The following is a 21129-nucleotide window of genomic DNA, read 5'->3' on the forward strand; positions in this document are numbered from 1 at the left end:
AGCCGGAGTGGTGGAAGAAACATGTCAGAAGTTTATTTGGAGGCGGGAAACGAGATGCCGACCAAAAAGCAAAAATTAAGCAGCGACGAGAACAGCAACCCTGATCTTTCAGGAGACGAAAATGTGAGTCCGCCACCATGCTTGACAGTCACGTGGAACAATGAGCGAATTGTCCCAGCTGAGGTTAACATAATATTGATGTGCTGTTAGTTTTGATCCTCCGAGCTGAAACATCACAGGAAGACCTGTCTCATCTAACGTTAAACATTAATGTCGTTAGTTAATGTTAGGTCGTCTTCAGTTGGTCTCGTGTAACGTTCTGCGAGTGTTAAATGTCTTAAGTTTATTTATTATCACGTACAAGCAGCTGATTATCGACGGTGTAGAAAATAAACGTTGGCTAATGCCGCTATTGTTTTACGTTAACGTTACTCACGCCCCCGTGTGTGAGAAACATCCTCTCTCCACTACTCCGCTTTTGGTATCCTACGGAAGAGAGCTAGCATCTGTCACCATAGCTCAAAGTGATTAACTTTCAGTGAGCAAAACGAATTTTGCCTTAGTAATGGAGGCTAACTTGCTGATTTGTGAATCAATTAGCTGTGACGGCTTCTTTGTTCCCAAACAACTCCGCCTTGTTACGCTGTTTTTTCCGCCTGCACTGCACTGGTCAGTTGACTGGACTTCACAACACACAGACAGTTGTAAAAAAGAGTTGCAAAAATACCTGTTGTTGGCACAAAACACACCTTTCAGTCGTGTGCATTGTGCATCCTCCAATGGACGTTTCATTTTAAAACCACACCACTTAACACATTGACATTTTACTGTGGGCAAAAAACTGAACCACATTAGGACATTCTGTAGTATGTTCAATTGTAATGTCCAAGAAAGCACAGAGTTATCATTGATGTATTATGGTTGAACTTATTTAGCAGATGAAATGCTTCAGATATGCATCAATCTATATAACATTTCTTATTTATTCCTTTTTATTTATAAAGATTGCACTTTATTGCATTTCATAACTGCCTTATCCGGTTTTAATGCTTGTCTGTGTTTCCAGGACGATGCAGTGAGTATTGAGAGTGGGCCAAACATTGAGCGGCCGGATACACCCACTAACACAGCCAATGCCCCAGGAAGGAAGAGCTGGGGAAAAGGCAAATGGAAGTCCAAGAAGTGCAAATACTCATTTAAGTGTGTCAACAGCTTGAGGGTATGTCTAGCCTCTCTTCAATTCAGTTTATTCCCATTTACGCTATAAATAAAATGTATTATTGTATAAATAAAATGTATGAAATGGTTGTTGATGTGACGATGTGTCATTGTTGTTATTCTGTTTAAATGACTTAGTGTATTAGTCTTTTTCATGTAGGTTTTATGACTTTGAACTGTTCATTTTTGATGATATTCATTTTTGTATTTCATTGGGGACAAATGCATCTGGAAGAACTATAACCATACTTATTGTTTCCTTTCGGCAGGAGGACCATGGTCAGCCCTTGTTTGGAGTGCAATTCAACTGGCACAGTAAAGAGGGTGACCCACTGGTGTTTGCCACTGTGGGTAGCAACAGAGTGAGTAGCAATGTCTGTTTTTGCCCTCCCATGATGCATCTCTCTGTCTTTCAAACTCAAACAGTGATTGTTGCATGCTTTACCTGCAGGTGACGCTCTATGAATGCCATTCCCAAGGAGAGATCCGCCTCCTGCAGTCCTATGTGGATGCAGATGTATCTTTTTGTCTGTGATGTAAACTCACCTGTTCATTAGCATGGTTGAGCAAACTGTCATTTGTGACAAAGTTGAATTTGGTGAATTGGTGTGTAGATGTAATATGGTTAAAAACTGTTTTACTACATATTACATTACATTACATTTGGCTGACACATTTTTAACCAGAGCGACTTACAACATGGTAAACAGTTTAAAGCTTTTTAAAAACAATTCTAGAGCAATTTTAAGCAATTTAAAAGGTAGAGAACAATAAGAGCAAGTTAATGCATCAGTGACTGCTGTTTTTATAGTCAGGTGTCAGTTCTATTGGAGTTCACTGGAATTGCTTCATACATGTGTAAATGTCAAGAATTAATTGACATGGTAAAGAATATGTGTATGCACTGTATATCCAGATTTAATTGGAATTCTAAAGCACACATCAGTCACTTTCTGAAATACAACTAATTTTGAAGCTATGTAAAGAAAGTAAAATGTACAGAAACACCTAACTTTAAGCAGACAGATGAAGCTCTGTATTGAGAATAGAATGCACAGAAATCCTTGACTTTGAGCAGGCAGATGAGAACTTCTACACCTGCGCCTGGACGTTTGACAATAGCACCAGTCATCCCTTGCTGGCCGTTGCAGGGTCACGCGGCATCATCCGGGTCATTAACCACATTACCATGCAGTGCATTAAGGTAGGTGGTCACCCTCACCCTCTGCAGTCCAATCTGAATCTTAACCCTACCGTCTCACTGGTGTGAAGGGAATGTTGGAAAATGAACATTCTAAAGAATATCTGGGTTCATTGAATTCAACCAGAACCATATAGATAGATCTATCTATAAGGCTCTGTGGCCGGTTGCACAAAGCACATTAAGTTAAGTTTTTCCCTTAAAATATGATTTAAGATTTCCTTAACATTTTCCCTTAAGTATTTAAGGGTTTGTCCTTATCTTGTAAGAAATCCCTTAAACTGTTGCTCAAACGACCTTAGTAGTCTAACTAAGGGGAAAAACCTAAGGGACATCCCTTACCTAAGGAGAAATTAAGCCTTAAGGGTCATACTTAAGGGAAAAAACTTAAGGTGCTTTGTGCAACCGGCCACTGAATTCAACATTCAATAGAGTCCCGAAGCCATGACGTAGCGTTGCCAAGGCAGCAATTTCACTGGATCTAAACAAATAAATCTAACCATTGAAATCACCATTAGCGATGGCTTTCTTAATCTATTTCAATAATTTTACAATGTTTCTAAGATGTTAGTATATTTTTTTACACTGTAGGAATCACATACTACAACATATATTCATACCAACACGATCAAATTCGTGACTACAGAGTTTTATTTTAGCATGGGTTTCCTCTGTAAAAGAGATCTGCATGTAACTTCACAGCATGCGGTTAAAACCCTTAAATTCACGGACGTATTTTGGCTTTATTTTTTAAGCAAAAAACATCACTCTTAACAGCCGCCAGTCTTTGAGAAGACGTGAAATATCCACTGGAATTTTGTTTCTTTATATTACACCTGCCAGGGAATCCGTGTTATGTGGGTAAGCTGCTGCCTAGCAGGTAAAGCATGTTTAAATGGCTATAGCCTACATTTAAAACAATTTATTAGCTAGAAATGATGCCACATGTCTACATTCAATGCTATTTAAGCCACTTCGAAAGTTTGTTTAGATCCAGTGATTCTGCCGTCATGGAAACGCTACGTCAGACTTCGGTACTCAATTGTTGTGGAACAGAATCTTATGGTAGAATGTTCAAAAACCCATACCTTTAAAATACAAATAGAAGGGAGTAAAAAGACTTCTGGGAATTTCTTCTGTATTGTTGATGTACTGTCTGATGTTGATCATTCATTTAAATGTAGAATTGTATGACGTCCTTGGCCTGTGCAGAGTTATGAATGCATCCATCTGACTGTTTGAACTTTTTAGATAAAAATAAAAAGATGTCAGTCTTCTGATGCTACTCTTTTTCAATCACAGCACTACGTTGGACATGGTAATGCTATCAATGAGCTCAAGTTTCATCCGAGGGACCCCAATCTTCTCCTCTCTGTTAGTAAAGGTAGGTAGATGCAAAAGGAAGACTTAGTCAACTTATGTGAACACAACTAATGTGAATACCATCACAGTAAGGCTTGTTTTATGCTTCTGCGTCGACTCGCTGTAGTGGCTACGCCGTTGCCTCTACGCCCTTGTGAACCTTTTTCAGCTCTGCGTCTCCGTAGCTCACCACTGAAACTGTAGTCAGAATGAGATACTCCATAGACTGCCGTGTTGAAATATTAATGTTATTTGTTTGGCCTTTTCTTGCTTAGATTTGGTGAAAGTTATCGAGAAATAGACACAGTATATTCCAATGGCCTAGTTATTGTAATCAGAAAATATGTCTGAGGTTATTTGCAAGGTGTGTGCCAGCCAGTTTATGTTATGTTAGAAAGCAAACTTCCCACAGCTGCCCACAAAGTACTGTTTGCTGGCGAAGTGCTGACTTCAAAATGTTACTGCCAAATGGACACTGTACAATCAGATAACCCCGTCATTGTAACCAAAAATATGTTTATTTGCAAAGCTTCTGTCAGCGAGCTAGCGTGTTCCTACTACCCATAGTAGACTGCTGGAGCACACCAATTATAAATACACAGAGCGAGTTGAGCAATCACAGCAATTACGATCTTCGTCCCCTCGAGGGGTAACCCCGTGCCGACGCAGGGGGCTTGGAGGGGCTATGCCGTGGATTCTAATGCTTGTTCTTTCTCCATTACCCTTACATGAACAGTATTATGAGTTCTAAATGAACTTGCACCGTTTATTTAAGCAATATGGCACGTAGGGCTGTAGGTTACAGAAGTAGCTACATTGCTATATCATACTACTGTTGAAATGTTGCTTACCTGTGCTTTAAACACAAGAACAGGCATGCTCAACTCCAAAAATAAATCGCTCTTTGAGAGCGAGTTGGGAAAATACAATGAAACTAAAGTAGAAAACGGCACTCTTAAGCGTCTGCGCTCTGAAAAATAAGTTATTATGTCAACAAACCTATGTCTTCCCTGTGCTGTCCCATCAGATCATGCTCTGCGACTATGGAACATCCAGACGGACACACTGGTTGCTATCTTCGGTGGAGTAGAGGGCCACAGAGATGAAGTGCTGAGTGCAGTAAGTCCCTTTGCTGAGTGCAGTAAGTTCTGTCCCCTGTGAGTATTACTTGCTTTACTTACACCTTTGAAGTTTACCTGCGAAAAGGACCAAAAGCTGCCATTTTTCCCATATAAGGAGATCTGGGTATCATCTTGATCAAGATGGCCGCTTTGGGTCCTTTTTGTTGACAAACTTCAGAGGGCATTTATGAATCTGGGGTAGGGGCTAAGCCAATGCATTTTCACTGAAGCAGCTAAGAAAGCCTCGAAATGGCTTGGGGACAAGTAAGTGCCACTTGAACACACGTCGATGCCTGATCAACTGCAACTGGGTTGCCTGGATTAGGGTCATGTGGAAAGACTCAAAACACCCTATGACCCCAGGATACACCACTGATGATGTGTTCAGGTGCATCAAGCAATGTGTCATTAAGAATCTGTTGTTTACAGGATTTTGATTTGCTGGGGGAGAAGATCATGTCATGCGGTATGGACCACTCTCTGAAGCTATGGAGAATCAACTCAGAGAGGATGCAGAAAGCCATCAGAGGGTCCTATGAATACAACCCCAGTAAGACCAACAGGTGCGATTGCCACCACCTCTAGGAAATAGGCTTAATTATCAAGGTTTGAATGGGACCATCCCAATAACATTGGGTTAGAAGGAGCATGATTTACAAGCAATATATGTAACCCCTTCTTAACAGCTGTGCATGTAACAGGCTCAAGTTACAATAAACATAGACTAAAACAGTGGCGCAACAGGATCCTCAGGTCTCAGTGGTTGAATGGCGAATTGGCTATAAAATTCCTGAATACCAGTAGGTTAACAATTAGGAGTATTAAAAGACAATAAATTCAATAGCGCGGTGCCTCCACTGTAAAAATACTACACTTACCTTAAAGCTAGTGTAGTGTTGTCACGTTACCAAAATTATGACTTCGATACGATGCCTGCCATAAATATCACGATGCTCGATACTAAAACGATACTACGGCGAAATCCTAAGATATCTGGAGAAGAAAGGACTCATACCTCCTCCAAGTGTATGGAGTCATTTGTGTTGAATTCGGTGCACTTTTGTAGTGTGCAGGTCAATTCTGGGTTCTAAACTTCTAAACTTCCTACATAATTATTATTTTTTTATAGTCAGTAAAATAGTAGGCCTACTTTGTGTGTTTAAGTCCTTTATTGTTTGTTATAGTTCATTTACATTGTGTTGTGTTTTGGCAATAAAGTAGCTTTAAATAGCCAAACTAGGCTAGATCAAGGTCAGTGTTAAAATTACTGCATGCAAATCACTGAATGCTATGCAGAGAGGCCTAATCTTTAGGCCATCTGATGTACAGTATAGGCTACCCTAGGCCTTCCCGTGTTCATGGGATTTCTTTGACAGTTGCAAAGGGGAAAATGTGAGGATAGTCTTCTTTGCGCCCAGTGTACAAGTACGACGTTCCAACCACTCAGGTCTTCGTCAGATAGGCCTACACCATTACCTGTTGCAATATATCTGTGTGTATTCCTACATTACGTCTATTTCTTTGATAACATGATTTGCTACCACGTACTGTAACAATAAGCCGCTACGCTGTGGGCTTTAATTAGCAGTCTACATGCCATGACAAATATTACCAGTAGTACTGACCGAACATGAAATACATCGTTTACAAGTTATGGTAATGTTATTCTGGCGTGAACATTGCGCTTTCATCACGTTAGCACCCTATGATTACAGCTCGTTATGTCTTGTCAAAATGATTACAGCTCGTTATGTCTCGTCAAAATTCATTGATGTGGGAAGGTTTGCTTTATTCCAGAGAACCATACTCGTTTCACAAGAGAAGAACTTCGCACTAACCATGTAGTCGTGTTTTCTATAGCATATTCGTTAACCTGTCGTTCTTTGAACTCTTTTGGGATATGTCTGCGAGGTGTTTAGCCAAGTTCCATGCGTAGCCTACTGCTTTTAAATGACTTTGAAACATATTTTACAAACTTAACTTTGCTGGAACTGTCATTCAACTCTATGTGAGCAGTACTTATTGCTGTTTGTTATTCTTTTTCTAGACCATTTGTTTCACAGAAGATTCACTTCCCAGACTTCTCTACGCGAGACATCCATAGGAACTATGTAGATTGTGTTCGTTGGTTGGGAGACTTGATCCTTTCGAAGGTAGAATGTTTTATTTACTGTCTAAAACATTTGAATAAATGCAATTTCAGTCGAACTTACACACACACACACACACACACACACAAATCTCAATTAAGAATCAGTCTGGTGTTGCCCTGGCTAGGCATTTGTTAAACCAAGCTTTTAAATTTGAAGCTTTAAGATGGTAATTTGTAATATGGAAAGATCTGTGATTCTGGCGTTAAATAAGGCTCAATGGCTCAAATATTAGCTATTTGACTTATAAATATGGAAAGATCTGTGTTTCTGGCGTTAAATAAGGCACAATGGCTCAAATATTAGCTATTTGACTTATAATCAAATATGTGTCATGTACAGGTGCTTCCCTTAAAAAAGTTGAATATCGTGGAAAAGTTCTTGGCTTGAAAAATTTCACTTTATGTGTAATGAATCTAGAATATATTAAAGTTTCACTATTTAAAATAAATGATGGGGGAAAAAATTACTTTTCCATGATATTCTATTTTTCAATGAACCTTTATGTGTCCCAATTAAAATCTAAAAACCCAACTCTTGTTCTTGCTCTTCAGTCTTGTGAGAATGCCATTGTGTGCTGGAAACCGGGTAAGATGGAGGACGACATCGACCACATCAAACCCAATGAGTCAAATGTGACCGTTCTCGGCCGTTTTGAGTACGGTCAGTGTGACATCTGGTACATGCGCTTCTCAATGGACTTTTGGCAGAAGGTATGTATGCTCTAGTGAAAAAACAAAGTGCTTTGTTTGTTTGCGAAGAGCTTTGTAAGCATTATATATCTGTGTGCATGCTCAAGACTTGCTTGGACTCTCCACTGCAATCAACAGATATTGGCCTTTAAAAAGCACAATAGCAGTATTAACGGTGTTAAATGTAAACAAGGTTAGGATTCCTTTGTTTTGTTTTCCTCATATTTTCACCATCTGAACACCAATCAGTTTATCAGGAAAGCTTGTCCATTCTGTCCATTGTTCTTGCAGCAAAAACAGAATGAGTTTATATGTTATGGTAGCTGTTTTTACCATTATTTTTCCCTGTATGCCTGTTATCGTACAATATAGCTCAATCACAGACTTTTACATACAATTGGATTTTAGACTGAACCATATTACTGATGTTGAGACTTGGAAGACCTTTAACGCTCACTGTCTTCATTCCCATGTCTGATTCAGTTACTGTTGGTGACTCTCTACTACTGCTGAACAAGCACACGTTGCATTTTCCATGTGGAAATGAAGTCTATTTTTATTTGATCCATTCCATTGATCATCCTGAATTTCCCCTTGGGGATCAATAAAGTATCTATCTATCTATACTTTTACCCATGTAAAATTTTAAACATGAATATTGCCGTTTGCTGCATTGTTAAATTAGGCTGCATTGTTAAATTAGGCTAAATTACATCTCCATCTCTGGTCAATGATCCAGAAGGCTCAGGAAATGTAAGTTATGGCTTACTGAGTGTGTAGCAAGATTGTTTGTGGTATTTATTTATGAACGCTATGTGTGTACAGATGCTTGCTCTGGGGAACCAAGTTGGAAAGCTTTACGTCTGGGATCTAGAGGTGGAGGATCCGCACAAAGCCAAGTAAGACGGCAATGTCTTTTCCGACCATATTCCTGCGCTGTATGCTGATGACGCTGTAATATGTTGCTCTGCATCCTCTCAACAACAGGCTCTATGTCAGTTGCAACTTGTTTTAATGCTGTGAAGCGTAACCTGTGTGAGTTTTAAATGCTGATTTTTATTCAAAATTTCATGTTTTCTTTTTGTGTTTTTGTTTTTATTTTGTTTTTTTCAAATGCAAAACCAAACCCACTGAGTTTGCAACCACCTTTCAGGGCTCTGAGATTCATGATTACGAATTACGAATTTCTTGGAATTGTACTAGATGATTTGTCTTTTAAACCTCACATATATCAAACAGTGAGAATTTCAATGGAAATGACATTTTTATTTTAGAAACAAATCATGCTTTCCTTTTCAGGTTAAGAGGAGACTAGTTGCAAAAGAAAACTAGCTTGTATGGCTAAATTTGGAACATCTACACGAGTTATTTAAATGAGCATGTCCATGTACACTTCCCCTTTTATATAAAACATAACAAGTAAACATAAACAATGTAGGCATAAAAATTTCTGCAGGAGGGCTCACTCTATAAAAGGTACTTTGAGAACTGTGTTTTCAAAGCAGAATTCTGCTTACGCAAGTCAGGTGGTTTTTGACCATATCAATTGTGGATGGCATAAAAAAACATAGAACATAGATTATCAAAAATACTTTGGCAGTTGTCAATATACCTGGGTGGTATATATGTCTGAGATTAAACAACGTAATTAAGTAATCTGTAATCAAAGTACTTCAAACTTCACTCATAAGATTTTGTTTCTGCCTCGTTTTCAGGTGTACCACTCTAACGCTGCCCAAGTGCACATCTGCTATTCGACAGACCAGTTTCAGTCGTGACAGCAGCATCCTGATTGCTGTTTGTGATGATGCTTCCATCTGGCGATGGGACAGGCAGCGATGAACAGTCTGATGAATTATCCCATCTCTTACTCCCATCACCACCACCCACCCTCACCAAACACTGATACACAACTTGCTGGTTTTTCCATGAGTTCATTTTATGAGCGACAATAAACATGTTTATTTAGTAAATCTTTGTGCACTTTGTGAATTTGGTATGGTTCTATGAAAATGTACACTGCCATTCAAGAGTTTGGGGTCACTTAGAAAATTTCCATTCCATTCCATTATAGACAGAATAGCAGCAGAGATCAGTTGCATTGTTTTTTTTAATCAAGGCAGCAGTTTTTAGATTACATTATGTGCTTACATAATTGCAAAAAGGTTCTGTTTTCTCAGTTAGCCTTTTAAAATAATACCAGATTAGTAAACAGAGCGTGCCTTTGGAAATCAGCCATTTCTTTCTACAACAGTCATTTACAAAATTAATGATTAAAACAAGGATATTTCTAAGTTACTCCAAACATTTAAACAGTAGTGTATTAAGAATATTTTTGTATTGGGTGATGGCTGAAACAATTCTGCCAAAGCAGATTTAATATTTCACGTTAAATTAAATAATTTGTCTTGGTTTGCACTAAGTTGAAGAACCTTGATGATTGGGGTCTTCCCTTGTCCACTGGAGGTTTTGTAAGAATGATAACTGATTGATTATTAGGGGTCAGAAGGACTTTCTCATATACTGCAATGTATTGAAAATCCCTCCACATAAACAGAATGTCATGAATTTATATTGGTCGATATGACAAAAAAACTGGTTGTCAATCACTTAAACATTACATTATCATTCAAATTAAAAAAATCAAAATAGCATAAACATTTTTAAAGAGTCTAGTAGAGCACAAGTAGACCACAAACCAATAACTTGGGTCTATGCAAGTCAAACTCAAGATCAGTGTGTAACTGGCTTTTAGGTGGCCTGGGTTTCCCCATGCTGCCTTACCGGTGCGATTTTATTCAATGAGATGAGGTCTGGCGTTAGCTAGGCCAGCTTTTAGGTGCCGTCCAAAAATAATTGTAAGATGCACATCACCTCAAAAGGCATATTAGGGACTGTTTTTGGGTGAGACTGCCTGTGAAGAAATGCATTTCCTGCTTTGAACACTAGAGGGCAAGCTTGAATGCCATATGGCAGCAGTAGTGAAAGTGAAACTAAATCACAACAATTGACTTGGAAGTCTGATCTGCTCGGTGAAGTGTAAAGAGGTAAAGGAGCTCACACAGCCAAAACCTGCCACATTAAGTCATGACTTCAAAGTCTACCAATAACAGGATGCAGGAGACTGTTTGGACATGACCATGGTGTCAAATATTTTTATGTTCAATTGATATGGAATAGCTTTTACAATTAACCATGTCAGACTAGGCCATTGTGGAGAATAGTCATGTCAGGTGGGGCGTAATGGACAGGAGTATTTTTATTTTTTTTTGGTGCTTATTTTTTAATAATACCTTTCTTTTTTGACAAGGAAGATCATAGATTCAAAACAAAATAGCCACACACAAACATAGAAGTCATAAACAGACCGACATATGTACTAAAATAACATCTGATCCAGCATAGACTGTTCTATACAGTCTATGGATCCAGCAGACCGAGACGGGAAATTCAACGTGGAACCAAAATAAGGAAATAAATTGTAACATTACCATTTTGCCGGGTTGATGAGGTCAGGTGGAGCTTGAAAATTCCTCCACCTCCAAAATGGGGAAAGTTTGAGAGCTACTGGACTAGGCGATCATAGAAACAGCATCTTGGTCGGGAGATTGGCCACATTCCAAGATCTTGTAGCCTATTGTAGCCTACTCGTGGAGTTTCGTCATACTGTCAGTGTCAATACGGGAGTCGTAGGAGATTCCTCAAAAATGTTAACATACTAGACCAGTGGTTCTTAACTGGTCTGGCTTTGGGACCCACAATTTCCCATGTTCATGAAGTCACGACCCATATATATTTTATAGCCTTCAAGACAACAGATTTGGTGAGCTACATGCTAAGAAAGGCGAAGTGCCTGTAGGCCTATTTGTTTGGAACATGCTGTTTGGCATTACATTTGTGAAGTCTCCAACTCCTGATGTCACCTTAAAGTACTTGACAGGTCTGTCTTTGACAGGTGTACTTTATTATGAGGCATTTTCACTCATGTTCCAGCAATTGTGAACATTGCACACTGTGGATTCTGCACCATTTCGTCTCAATTTAAAGGAACACGCCACCCAATGTCAGTAGTAATATGTTCTTACCTTAACTTTCACGAGTTGAGTCATACCTCTCCCGTGTCCGTACGTGCACTCAAACGCTCTGGTGCGCGGCTGGACTGTGTTAGCATGTTGCTATGCTAGCGGGCTTTGACGGCAACTAAGCGTAGAAGTAATCAAAAACATCCACGTTTTACCGACTTAAATACAGTTGCACGAGTAGTTGATAGAAATGCTACGGCCACGCAACATGAAACGTGGCGATTTTCCAAGCGAATAAACCGGAGAACTACAATGTGTGGCGCAATAGCACTTGGGAGTACTTCGACCTAGCGTAGTAGTATTGTTAACACCTAATTGTAGATCCTATCCACCACAGAGTTTAGAATCCATGCTGTATCGACCCTCAACCTCTCCCTCCCCTCTGAGCGAGAGAGAGGCACACACACTAGAGATGCGCTGATGGGCTATTATTTCAACCATAACTGCATAGCAAAACTTATCATCCATCAGCCATCCATCAACACCAAAGTTTTTTGACCAATTTTCGAAACGGCACCCGCCCACCATCCGCTGGTTGTTGGCTAGGCTATATGGGTGATGCAGCGCTGCTGACGTGAGGCTAGAAAGCCCTTGCCTGTTCTAGGAAGACTGATCCAATGCAGCAAATATATTAAAAGGCTAAAGTCGTACATTGGCTATGTTGTAGCCTATCCCCAGAATATCAGCAGCAAACTCAGTCTCTCAGAATTTTTAGCTACATATTCATGTACCACATCAGCATTTTTGTTCAGTGAATCTTTTGTAAATTGCTTTACAATTACCGTCGGGCCTATAGGCCTATTACCTGGCTTGCCTCAGCTTCGGTCACGTCCTTTTACAATTTTATCATTGTAATAAAAAACGCAATTTGCCACATAATTTCAACATGCTCCTGGCCTACTAATTAATGCCTATTGTACTTTATTTTTTGCAAAAAGAAAGAAATCCTTGATAAAATAACAAGTCATTCACATTATAGGCTACTTTACACACTGTTATGTCAGGGTGACTGAAAGCCTGTTCTGAAGACTCCCATTCATTTTGACTGCACGAGCGCGTCTTTTTCAGACAGACAGCGCAATTCATTTCAAAGCAATTTACAAAAGATTCACTGAACAAAAATGCTGATGTGGTACATGAAAATGTAGCTAAAAATGTGGAGAATGCAATGCAATCAAGCATTTTGGACGATATATTGTCACAAGCTGGCAGTATAGGCAACAGGCCGATGTGCGTTTTATTTGGAGACTGTTTTGCGAGACAGAGACTGAGTTTGCTGCTGATATTCTGGGGATAGGCTACAACATAGCCAATGTACGACTTTAGCCTTTTAATATATTTGCTGCATTGGATCAGTCTTCCTAGAACAGGCAAGGGCTTTCTAGCCTCACGTCAGCAGCGCTGCATCACCCATATAGCCTACATTAAAACAACCAGCGGATGGTGGGCGGGTGCCGTTTCAAAGATTGGTCAAAAAACTTTGGTGTTGATGGATGGCTGATGGATGATAAGTTTTGCTATGCAGTTATGGTTGAAATAATAGCCCATCAGCGCATCTCTAGTGTGTGTGCCTCTCTCTCGCTCAGAGGGGAGGGAGAGGCTGAGGGTCGATCCAGCATGGATTCTAAACTCTGTGGTAGATAGGATCTACAATTAGGTGTTAACAATACTACTATGCTAGGTCGAAGTACTCCCAAGTGCTATTGCGCCACACATTGTAGTTCTCCGGTTTATTCGCTTGGAAAATCGCCACGTTTCATGTTGCGTGGCCGTAGCATTTCTATCAACTACTCGTGCAACTGTACTTTAAGTCGGTAAAACGTGGATGTTTTTGATTACTTCTACGCTTAGTTGCCGTCAAAGCCCGCTAGCATAGCAACATGCTAACACAGTCCAGTCGCGCACCAGAGCGTTTGAGTGCACGTACGGACACGGGAGAGCTATGACTCAACTCGTGAAAGTTAAGGTAAGAACATATATTACTACTGACATTGGGTGGCGTGTTCCTTTAAGTCTATTTGAAATGGGCGATTTCTTCTTTTTTTTTTAACCACAAGCTCCACGACCCACCCAGAATGGTTCCGCGACCCACTTTTGGGTCCCGACCCACCAGTTAAGAACCACTGTACTAGACTTAAGGACATGGAGTCGTGGAATGTCGCAGACAATAAATCGCAGGTCGTTCAAAATGGCACATTACAAGATGCCTCCTTCAGCACCGTTTCCGACTTTTCTTGAAATCATGTAATCTGCACAGGAAATATATTTCTTGGTAAAATATGGTCCTAGTATTCCAGTAGTTTCACTACTTGGACCCCTAAAAAGACCCTCTGCTATTCAATAAACATTCAACCAAGACAAGAAGAGTGCTTCTGTTTAATGAAACCATCAATAGAAAAGGATCAATTTGCAATCACACATTAGTACTCATGTAACATAAATGTGCTGCCTCTCGGCACATGGAAAATCATGATGCGGATTGTAGTGTTTTTTGCAAATATTTCATGTCTTCCAGAAGTAGGGGTTCTGCTGCAATCGTCTCTGAAAATTTTCATACCTGTGACAAGAGTAAAGACTGGTATGAATAAATATTCACAGACTCTCAAGTGTGACATGGAGCTACGTCAACAAAATTCAACTGTGGGGTGAAATATTTATTCAGGAGATATAGAAATGCCTTGATAGTATATTTTTTATATTTGTGGCAATGCTGTGCCACCATGTAGACATCTGGCAAGTGTAAGATTTCTCTCTTACCATCCCAAGACAGCATGAGGGGCAAACTCATGTTTTTCCCTATTTGTTGCAAATGTTTGCCTTTTTTTGTTAGAAATGTTTATTTATAATACATTGGTTTTTTTCCCCAGAGTAAATTTGCTTCCCTTCAAGGTTGGGTGTTTCCATTACAGGGTCTCGGCGTGAGTTTTCATTACTGGAACAGCCCCGTAAAGAATTTTCGAGAACTTCTACAGGACTGAAACAAGAACCTATCTCTTCACTGTCCTATCTGAATAAAGGTAAAAAGCCCAAAAAGTTATGTATCTACCTCATCACAGTTGCAGTGCATGTAGGCTATTTAGATACGAGATGTAATGGGTCTAAATTGGCATGTGTATGTCACTGAATTTACCATTTCAGAATAGAACTTGCAGGAATAAACATCTCTGATGGGTTTGGTGTCATCTGAGCTTGAGTCATGGCAAAGGATGAAGTAAAATTGTATAAGCTTTCCAGCATCTTCTGGGTGAACTATAAAAAAAGAGAAACAAAATGATTCATTCGGAATTTTAAAAGAACTACATTTTACCAGAGACTTTCTAATGTGAAGACACAGCACTCAAAAAATACTCCATAGAAATGAATGGGGCTAGTTTGTCACGCCAATATGGCCGTTGTCTACACATATCCCACCCCTTCCTCGGCAAAACGTCGACATGTGAATACATTGAGCCAATCATGTGGTGTGATGTGAATACATTGAGCCAATCATATAGTGTGTTGTGAAGACATCGTGCCAATCATGTGTTGTGATCTCGCCGCTGGAGCAAGATTGGTGTAGTGAAGCCTTGCGCACGCGCAGTTCGACCCAAAGACTGTGCCCGATGAGTGGCCATAAAACGTTGGTATATGGCCGCCGAGTGGAGGGACTTGCCTAAAAGGACTTTGATTTTACTCATGCTGATGAATGTGCATCCGATACGGACCTGGGTGAATGTGTCCAGGGTTGACACTGCTGAAGCGGCTGCTGGAGTTTGTTGGGCGAGCTGATCCAATGTCTCTACTGACACCCCAACCTGCGCTACTGAAGGAGCCTGCGCTGGCATCACCCCGAAAGGATGGACTCCACCTTCGCCTAGAGGGCAAAGTTAAGCTTGACCACAATGAATATCACCATTTTTTTTTTTTTTACAAATCACCTAATATTTAAAATGTTCCAATTTTGACAGACACCAAATCTCCATGGCTGGACTCACCCGCTTTAAGACCTGATATTTTGAATATGGCACTGGGCTTCTCGTTTGTTATAAAACCTAGCAGCTGCCACACCTGCCCGCAGTTTGGGTCAGGGAAAGAGAAGTACACGGCACCACCCATGCCGGTGGGAAAAGGCACTGTACCCAGCATGAAGACTACGACATGGTTGACGTTTTCATAATCAGGTAAGTTGAAAATAAACTTGTCATTGGCCACTTGTTGGGCATCTGTTTGGACCTAAGGGATGAAACGGTTAAACAGTCAGAAAGATTACAAGCAAGCCAGAGCGGCAACATTAATTCACAAACAATGAATTTGTGTGATCACGCGAGTAAAAACGAAAACAACGTCTCTTCCACTTCAGACGCCTGAAAATGTTTGGTGTGAGGTCCAAGATCCTTTGGACACTCTACAGGCCACCACAATGGTGTTTTTCCACTGTCAGTATGCGTGGTACGCAGGATATGAAAGATGGCATCCTCAGTAGACATATTAGGACAGTTGATAAGCAAACTGTAGTGGAGTATTGGGGATGGATGAGCGGATGATTTTTTAATCTTGTGTAACCTGCGCGATTCAGCCCTGCACACACCCGGACTTGAACCCGCGAACAGTACCTCGGATCGGGAGTCGAGCGTGCTGACAATTGAGCTAAAAGCCCAGGTTGCTAGCTTTCATGCCAGCGCTAGGGGTGTGAGGTTTAGGGTAGAGTGGGGGAAAACGCCCCTTGGGGTAAAACGCCCCCCCTCCTATATTTCACAAACTAATCACTAAATGAAGTAAAATGTTGTTGTTATAATTTCTATGCACTATGTTGACAATGGTGATGTACAAGTACCCACCATAAAATGGATACATGCTCTGTACTTCAAGAAAACAAAAGAAAAATGGATTTTTAGGCAAGTGTTCTAATTTTCAGCAGTCACTAAAACAAAATTGGCTATTGTCAATATATTGATGAAATATAGTAGCTTGCAATCAATTTATTGATTATATTTTATTGCTCCACAATAGATTTTGTTTACTTTAGTTGTTTACTTTTGTTTTTTCTATTAATGCATGAGGGGCATTGCTTTGACAGGGTGGCCTTGGTGCCTTGGGGGGCGTTTTACCCCACAAAACGCCCCTTTTGCACAATTTTTTTTTTTGTTGTTAAAATACTAATTAACTGTTAACTCTGGACAATTTTCATATTTGGTTTATAATTCATGACATTGTCACTCAAAACTAGGATAGCAAATCTACACATATTTAGCTTTTTGTTACACAGTAATATCACATATTCCTTAAGGGGGGCGTTTTCCCCCACCCTACCCTACTAACGTTCCACACGCACAGCTATGCTATCTGCCATCTGTTACACTAACCCCCCTAAACCTCACTCTCGATCCGGGTCATGGCGCCAATGTAACTTGTGTTGTGTTGAACCTGCGCAATTCAGCTGAAGCTAAAGCAGCCAGCCACTACATTGGGGACATGTCCGTGACCAGCATGTTCATGCAATGTCTCCCATAAATCCACAACAGGCTACTTAACTGTAAATATTTTCTCATCCCTTTGAAGTGACCGAATTCTTATAGCTGTAACGTAATAATATCGTATTGTAAGGAAACGTGTTTTGGGGCACCCTTGGACTGTCCAAGGGTGCCCCAAAACACATTTCCTTACAATATTTATTAGTCAGTAGGCTAATCTATCTAATACACATGCATGCAGATGAGAAACAACTTTGTGTTTTGAATTTTTCACTTTATTTCGTTTTACATAGCCTAATCCAGAATATGTAAGGCTATCCATGACCAGTTGGAAATGCAGTAACTAAGTGATTGGGAGGATGGATTGTACTGAAAAAATATAATCTCAGAGTTGCTTTATTTTCATTAATTTACATTCCTCTCCATTATACATTAGACAGAATACCATGAGATCAGTTGCATTGTTTTCTTTAATTAGGGCAGCAGTTTTCAGATTATATTATGTGCTTACATAATTGCAAAAGGGTTCTCGACTGTTGTAGAAAGAAATCATGTAATGCAAAATCTGCATTGCCCATTATCAGCAACCATTCATCCAATGTTCCAAAGGCACATTCTGTTTAATCTGATATCATTTTAAAAGGATGAGAAAACATTGGAGAACCCTTTTTATGTAAGCACATAATCTAATCTGAAAACTGCTGCCCTGATAAACAAAACAAAAAAAAAGAAAATGCAACTGATCTCAGCTGGTATTCTGTCTATAATGGTGTGGAAAGACAATTTCTAAGTGATCCCAAACTTTTGACCGGTATGACATGTACCTTTGAGCTAGCTCTGATGAAGTGTGAACTTGCCCAATGCTGTTTACGTTAGCCTAGGCATGCTAAACGTCGCGCTGTCATTGCCACCATAGACATATGATTGCCACAACAGACCAACATATGTCTTTGAGCACTTACCAGCCTGCCTGCGACGAGACATCCAAACATTCTATCTGCAAGGGGGGTAAGTTAACTCAGTGCCAAGATGTGCTGTTGTAAGCCAAGTTAAATAAACGACGATAGGTCGCGTCAACAACAATTTATACTGTATACGGCCAGCGATCCATCATCTCGCCATAGTAACTAAAGTGTTATCAAAATGCTCCATGTTTTCTTTAAATTGTCCATAGGACTGTGATTTGTGAGCCCCTCACATGCAAAGACTATGGCCCTTAAAACAGAGAACCCTTGAATAAAATCGCTGGTTACGTTCAGTTTTCGTTGCCTACGCTCGGAAAGTTCTAGCAGGAATCTTCTTCTTCTGTTTTTATCCTGGCAGTTTGCAAACGACGTGCATTACCGCCATCTTCTGGACTGAGGTGAGCAAGATTCTTATTCTGTGATTTTCTTTATTCGCAGTTTGCTTGAATGGAATATACCCCTGCAACGATTTAATCAAAAGGCGCTTTGGGATTGAAACTGATAATTGTGTATTTTGTAATGGGCTGGAAACCGCTGAGCATCTGTTTGTCGAATGTGTTTATGTTAAAACCTTGTGGCTTGACCTTCATAACTGGCTCAGTCCTAAATGTTTTATGTTAGATAACTTTGACTTGAAGGACATTATATATGGACTCTTTACTGTGAATGATAACGATGATCTCTTAGTCAATGTGATTGTTATTCTCTGTAAATTTTTTATACATAAATGTAAATACTCAAAGGTTAAGCCCACTTTTAGTGGGTTTTACAATGATTTCCTTTATTATACAAAAGTCCTTAAAGCTATGAAGTCTAAGAAAGCAGTACAACTTTTGAACAGTGTTACAGAATATGATTTAATGACTAAGCCCTAGTTATATGTTTTTTTTTTCTGTTTTGTTTATTATTACTTTTTTTTTTCTCTTGCTTCCTCCTTTTAATTACGCCTGATCCTACATAGATGGATTCCTTATGGATTGTTTTGACCCATGCTTATTGTACTTGAATTACCAATAAAAAAAATAAATAAAAAATATTCGCAGTTTGCTGTGGTTTCATTGAGATCTTTAATAGGCTATAATAACAAAACAAAACAACCTTTAGTCTTTGAGCAAGAGGGGTTGGTCTGTACCATCTGAGAGGAATACGTCTTATACTGATTTTTGGTAAGGTATAGAGTTAGAAAATAAGTGATAGCGTAGCAGGTGTGTGCTATTTATTATACGCTTATGCAGTATGTATATGTAACTAATAGATATCTCCCACAAAACTTCCACAGCTGATTATTTACATTATGTCAATAATTGCTCGTATTAGAAGTTTTCTGAAATATTATGTATAAATAGGCCTATGTAAATAATCCATGATCTAACGAAACATGCACTAATTTGCATTTCAAGTGCAATCTTAACATTGAAAACAAATTGAATTCAAAATTATTATTTTTGTTTTTCATTTTGGTGACATATTAAAGTAAAATGTTATTCCTGAAATGCTGTGTTTTTGACAGGCACAAGATCCTGGACCCTATGCATATGCAGTCCTGATGGGCCCCCATGTCCGCACCTCATGCATATATTCCCTCCCCTTGGGACCCTAGTAATCAGTACTGGTTTTACTCCCAGTTCGACACCCCTGAGCTTTGAGAATTAGTGCAGTGCCTGTTCAGACATGATATTCCTGTAGAAAACCTGTAGCCCAATCACAAATAGGATAATAGGGAAAAACATCATTCTAGCTCAGCATTCAATAATGAATACAGAATATTATATTATAATATAACAAATGTGCAGTGAGCAGATTTTTTACTGTGTAGGTGTAATTGAATTCCTGTCACAAGAATGTTAGAGTAATTAGTATAAGAAGGCTATACTCTTTTGATCCCGTGAGGGAAATTTGGTCTATGCATTTATCCCAATCCGTGAATTAGTAAAACACACTCAGCACACAGTGAGGTGAAGCACACACTAATCCCGGCGCAGTGAGCTGCCTGCAACAACAGCGGCGCTCGGGGAGCAGTGCCTTGCTCAAGGGCACTTCAGCCGCGTCTACTGGTCGGGGTTTGAACCAGCAACCCCCCGGTTACAAGTCCGAAGCGCTAACCAGTAGGCCACGGCGGTCCCTCTTGTGAATCCTAATCTTTAGTTAACTTCCAAAACTGTTCAATTGGATTTAAGTCAGGGCCTTGATTTCCTTTCTCTGAAACCGATTGAGTTTCCTTTGCTGAATGCTTTGGATCATTGTCCTGCTAGAAGGTCTAGCCATGTCTCATCCTCATCATCCTGGTGGATGGCAAGATTCTCCCGGAACAAAATTACTCCATTCATCATTCCTTCAACTGTATGAGGTCTGCAGTACCATGAGATGAAAAACAGCCCCACACCATGATGCCTCCACCTCCAAACCTCACTGTTGGTATGATATTTTTAGGGTGATGCACAGTGCAATTTTTCCTCCAAATATGGTGTGGTGGATGAAATCCTAGTAACAATTGTACCTGCTGCCTCCAAGTCTTTCTGGAGCTTTCTCCGAGTGATCCTTGGCTCTTGGGCTACTCTTCTGACTATCCTCCTGACTTCCTGGTCGGAAATCTTGCGAGGAGATCCTGTGCATATCAACATGCAGATAATGGCTCCAATACTGCTTACTAAGCTAAAAATATGCACTTTTTAGACTGTTTCAAACCCGTTGTAAAATGCATTGAATTCCAAAAATTCAATTTCCTCTTAATTTACACAGATATGGTGATGTATCTTAATGAATATTTTTCAATGCATTGAGTATTCCAGAATCTCAGAATTGTGATATTATCTTTGTTGTGGGTAAAGTATCGTGACAGCATCACACTGTGAGTTAATATCTGTGATTAGCACCCCTTGTCATTGAAA

The 21129-nt window shown here is 39.7% G+C and overlaps 2 protein-coding genes across 2 annotated transcripts; one reads left to right on the plus strand and one right to left on the minus strand.

The window, feature by feature from the left end:
* On the plus strand, positions 1-9717 carry eed (embryonic ectoderm development). The gene is made up of 12 exons (XM_076303200.1): positions 1-123; positions 1067-1219; positions 1488-1580; positions 1670-1735; positions 2297-2422; positions 3722-3803; positions 4809-4900; positions 5332-5465; positions 6950-7055; positions 7607-7765; positions 8570-8643; positions 9460-9717. The coding sequence occupies exons 1-12, from the start codon at positions 22-24 to the stop codon at positions 9584-9586; spliced, it is 1314 nt and encodes a 437-aa protein (XP_076159315.1). The 5' UTR covers positions 1-21; the 3' UTR covers positions 9587-9717.
* A 4466-nt stretch (positions 9718-14183) lies between these two features.
* Positions 14184-18577, minus strand: hikeshi (heat shock protein nuclear import factor hikeshi). The gene is made up of 5 exons (XM_076303201.1): positions 18239-18577; positions 15801-16038; positions 15531-15679; positions 14957-15075; positions 14184-14383 (listed from the first exon to the last, which is right to left on the minus strand). The coding sequence occupies exons 1-5, from the start codon at positions 18266-18268 to the stop codon at positions 14329-14331; spliced, it is 591 nt and encodes a 196-aa protein (XP_076159316.1). The 5' UTR covers positions 18269-18577; the 3' UTR covers positions 14184-14328.
* Positions 18578-21129: the final 2552 nt, after the last annotated feature.

Source organism: Alosa pseudoharengus, unplaced genomic scaffold, assembly GCF_046254945.1.
Source record: "Alosa pseudoharengus isolate Yale_2024_CS ecotype anadromous, Long Island Sound unplaced genomic scaffold, YU_APseudo_1.1 YU_APseudo_1.1_scf_24, whole genome shotgun sequence".
Classification (NCBI taxonomy): Eukaryota; Metazoa; Chordata; class Actinopteri; order Clupeiformes; family Clupeidae; genus Alosa; species Alosa pseudoharengus.

Coding starts and splice junctions, on each gene's coding strand:
- hikeshi (XM_076303201.1), bottom strand. CDS start 18,268: ATGTTTGGATGTCTCGTCGCAGGCAGGCTG. Junction 16,039..18,238: donor GTCTCGTCGCAGGCAGGCTG/GTAAGTGCTCAA, acceptor TTCATCCCTTAG/GTCCAAACAGATGCCCAACA. Junction 14,384..14,956: donor GCAAGTTCTATTCTGAAATG/GTAAATTCAGTG, acceptor CTCTTGTCACAG/GTATGAAAATTTTCAGAGAC.
- eed (XM_076303200.1), top strand. CDS start 22: ATGTCAGAAGTTTATTTGGAGGCGGGAAACGAGATGCCGACCAAAAAG. Junction 1,581..1,669: donor CCACTGTGGGTAGCAACAGA/GTGAGTAGCAAT, acceptor CTTTACCTGCAG/GTGACGCTCTATGAATGCCA. Junction 1,736..2,296: donor AGTCCTATGTGGATGCAGAT/GTATCTTTTTGT, acceptor GACTTTGAGCAG/GCAGATGAGAACTTCTACAC.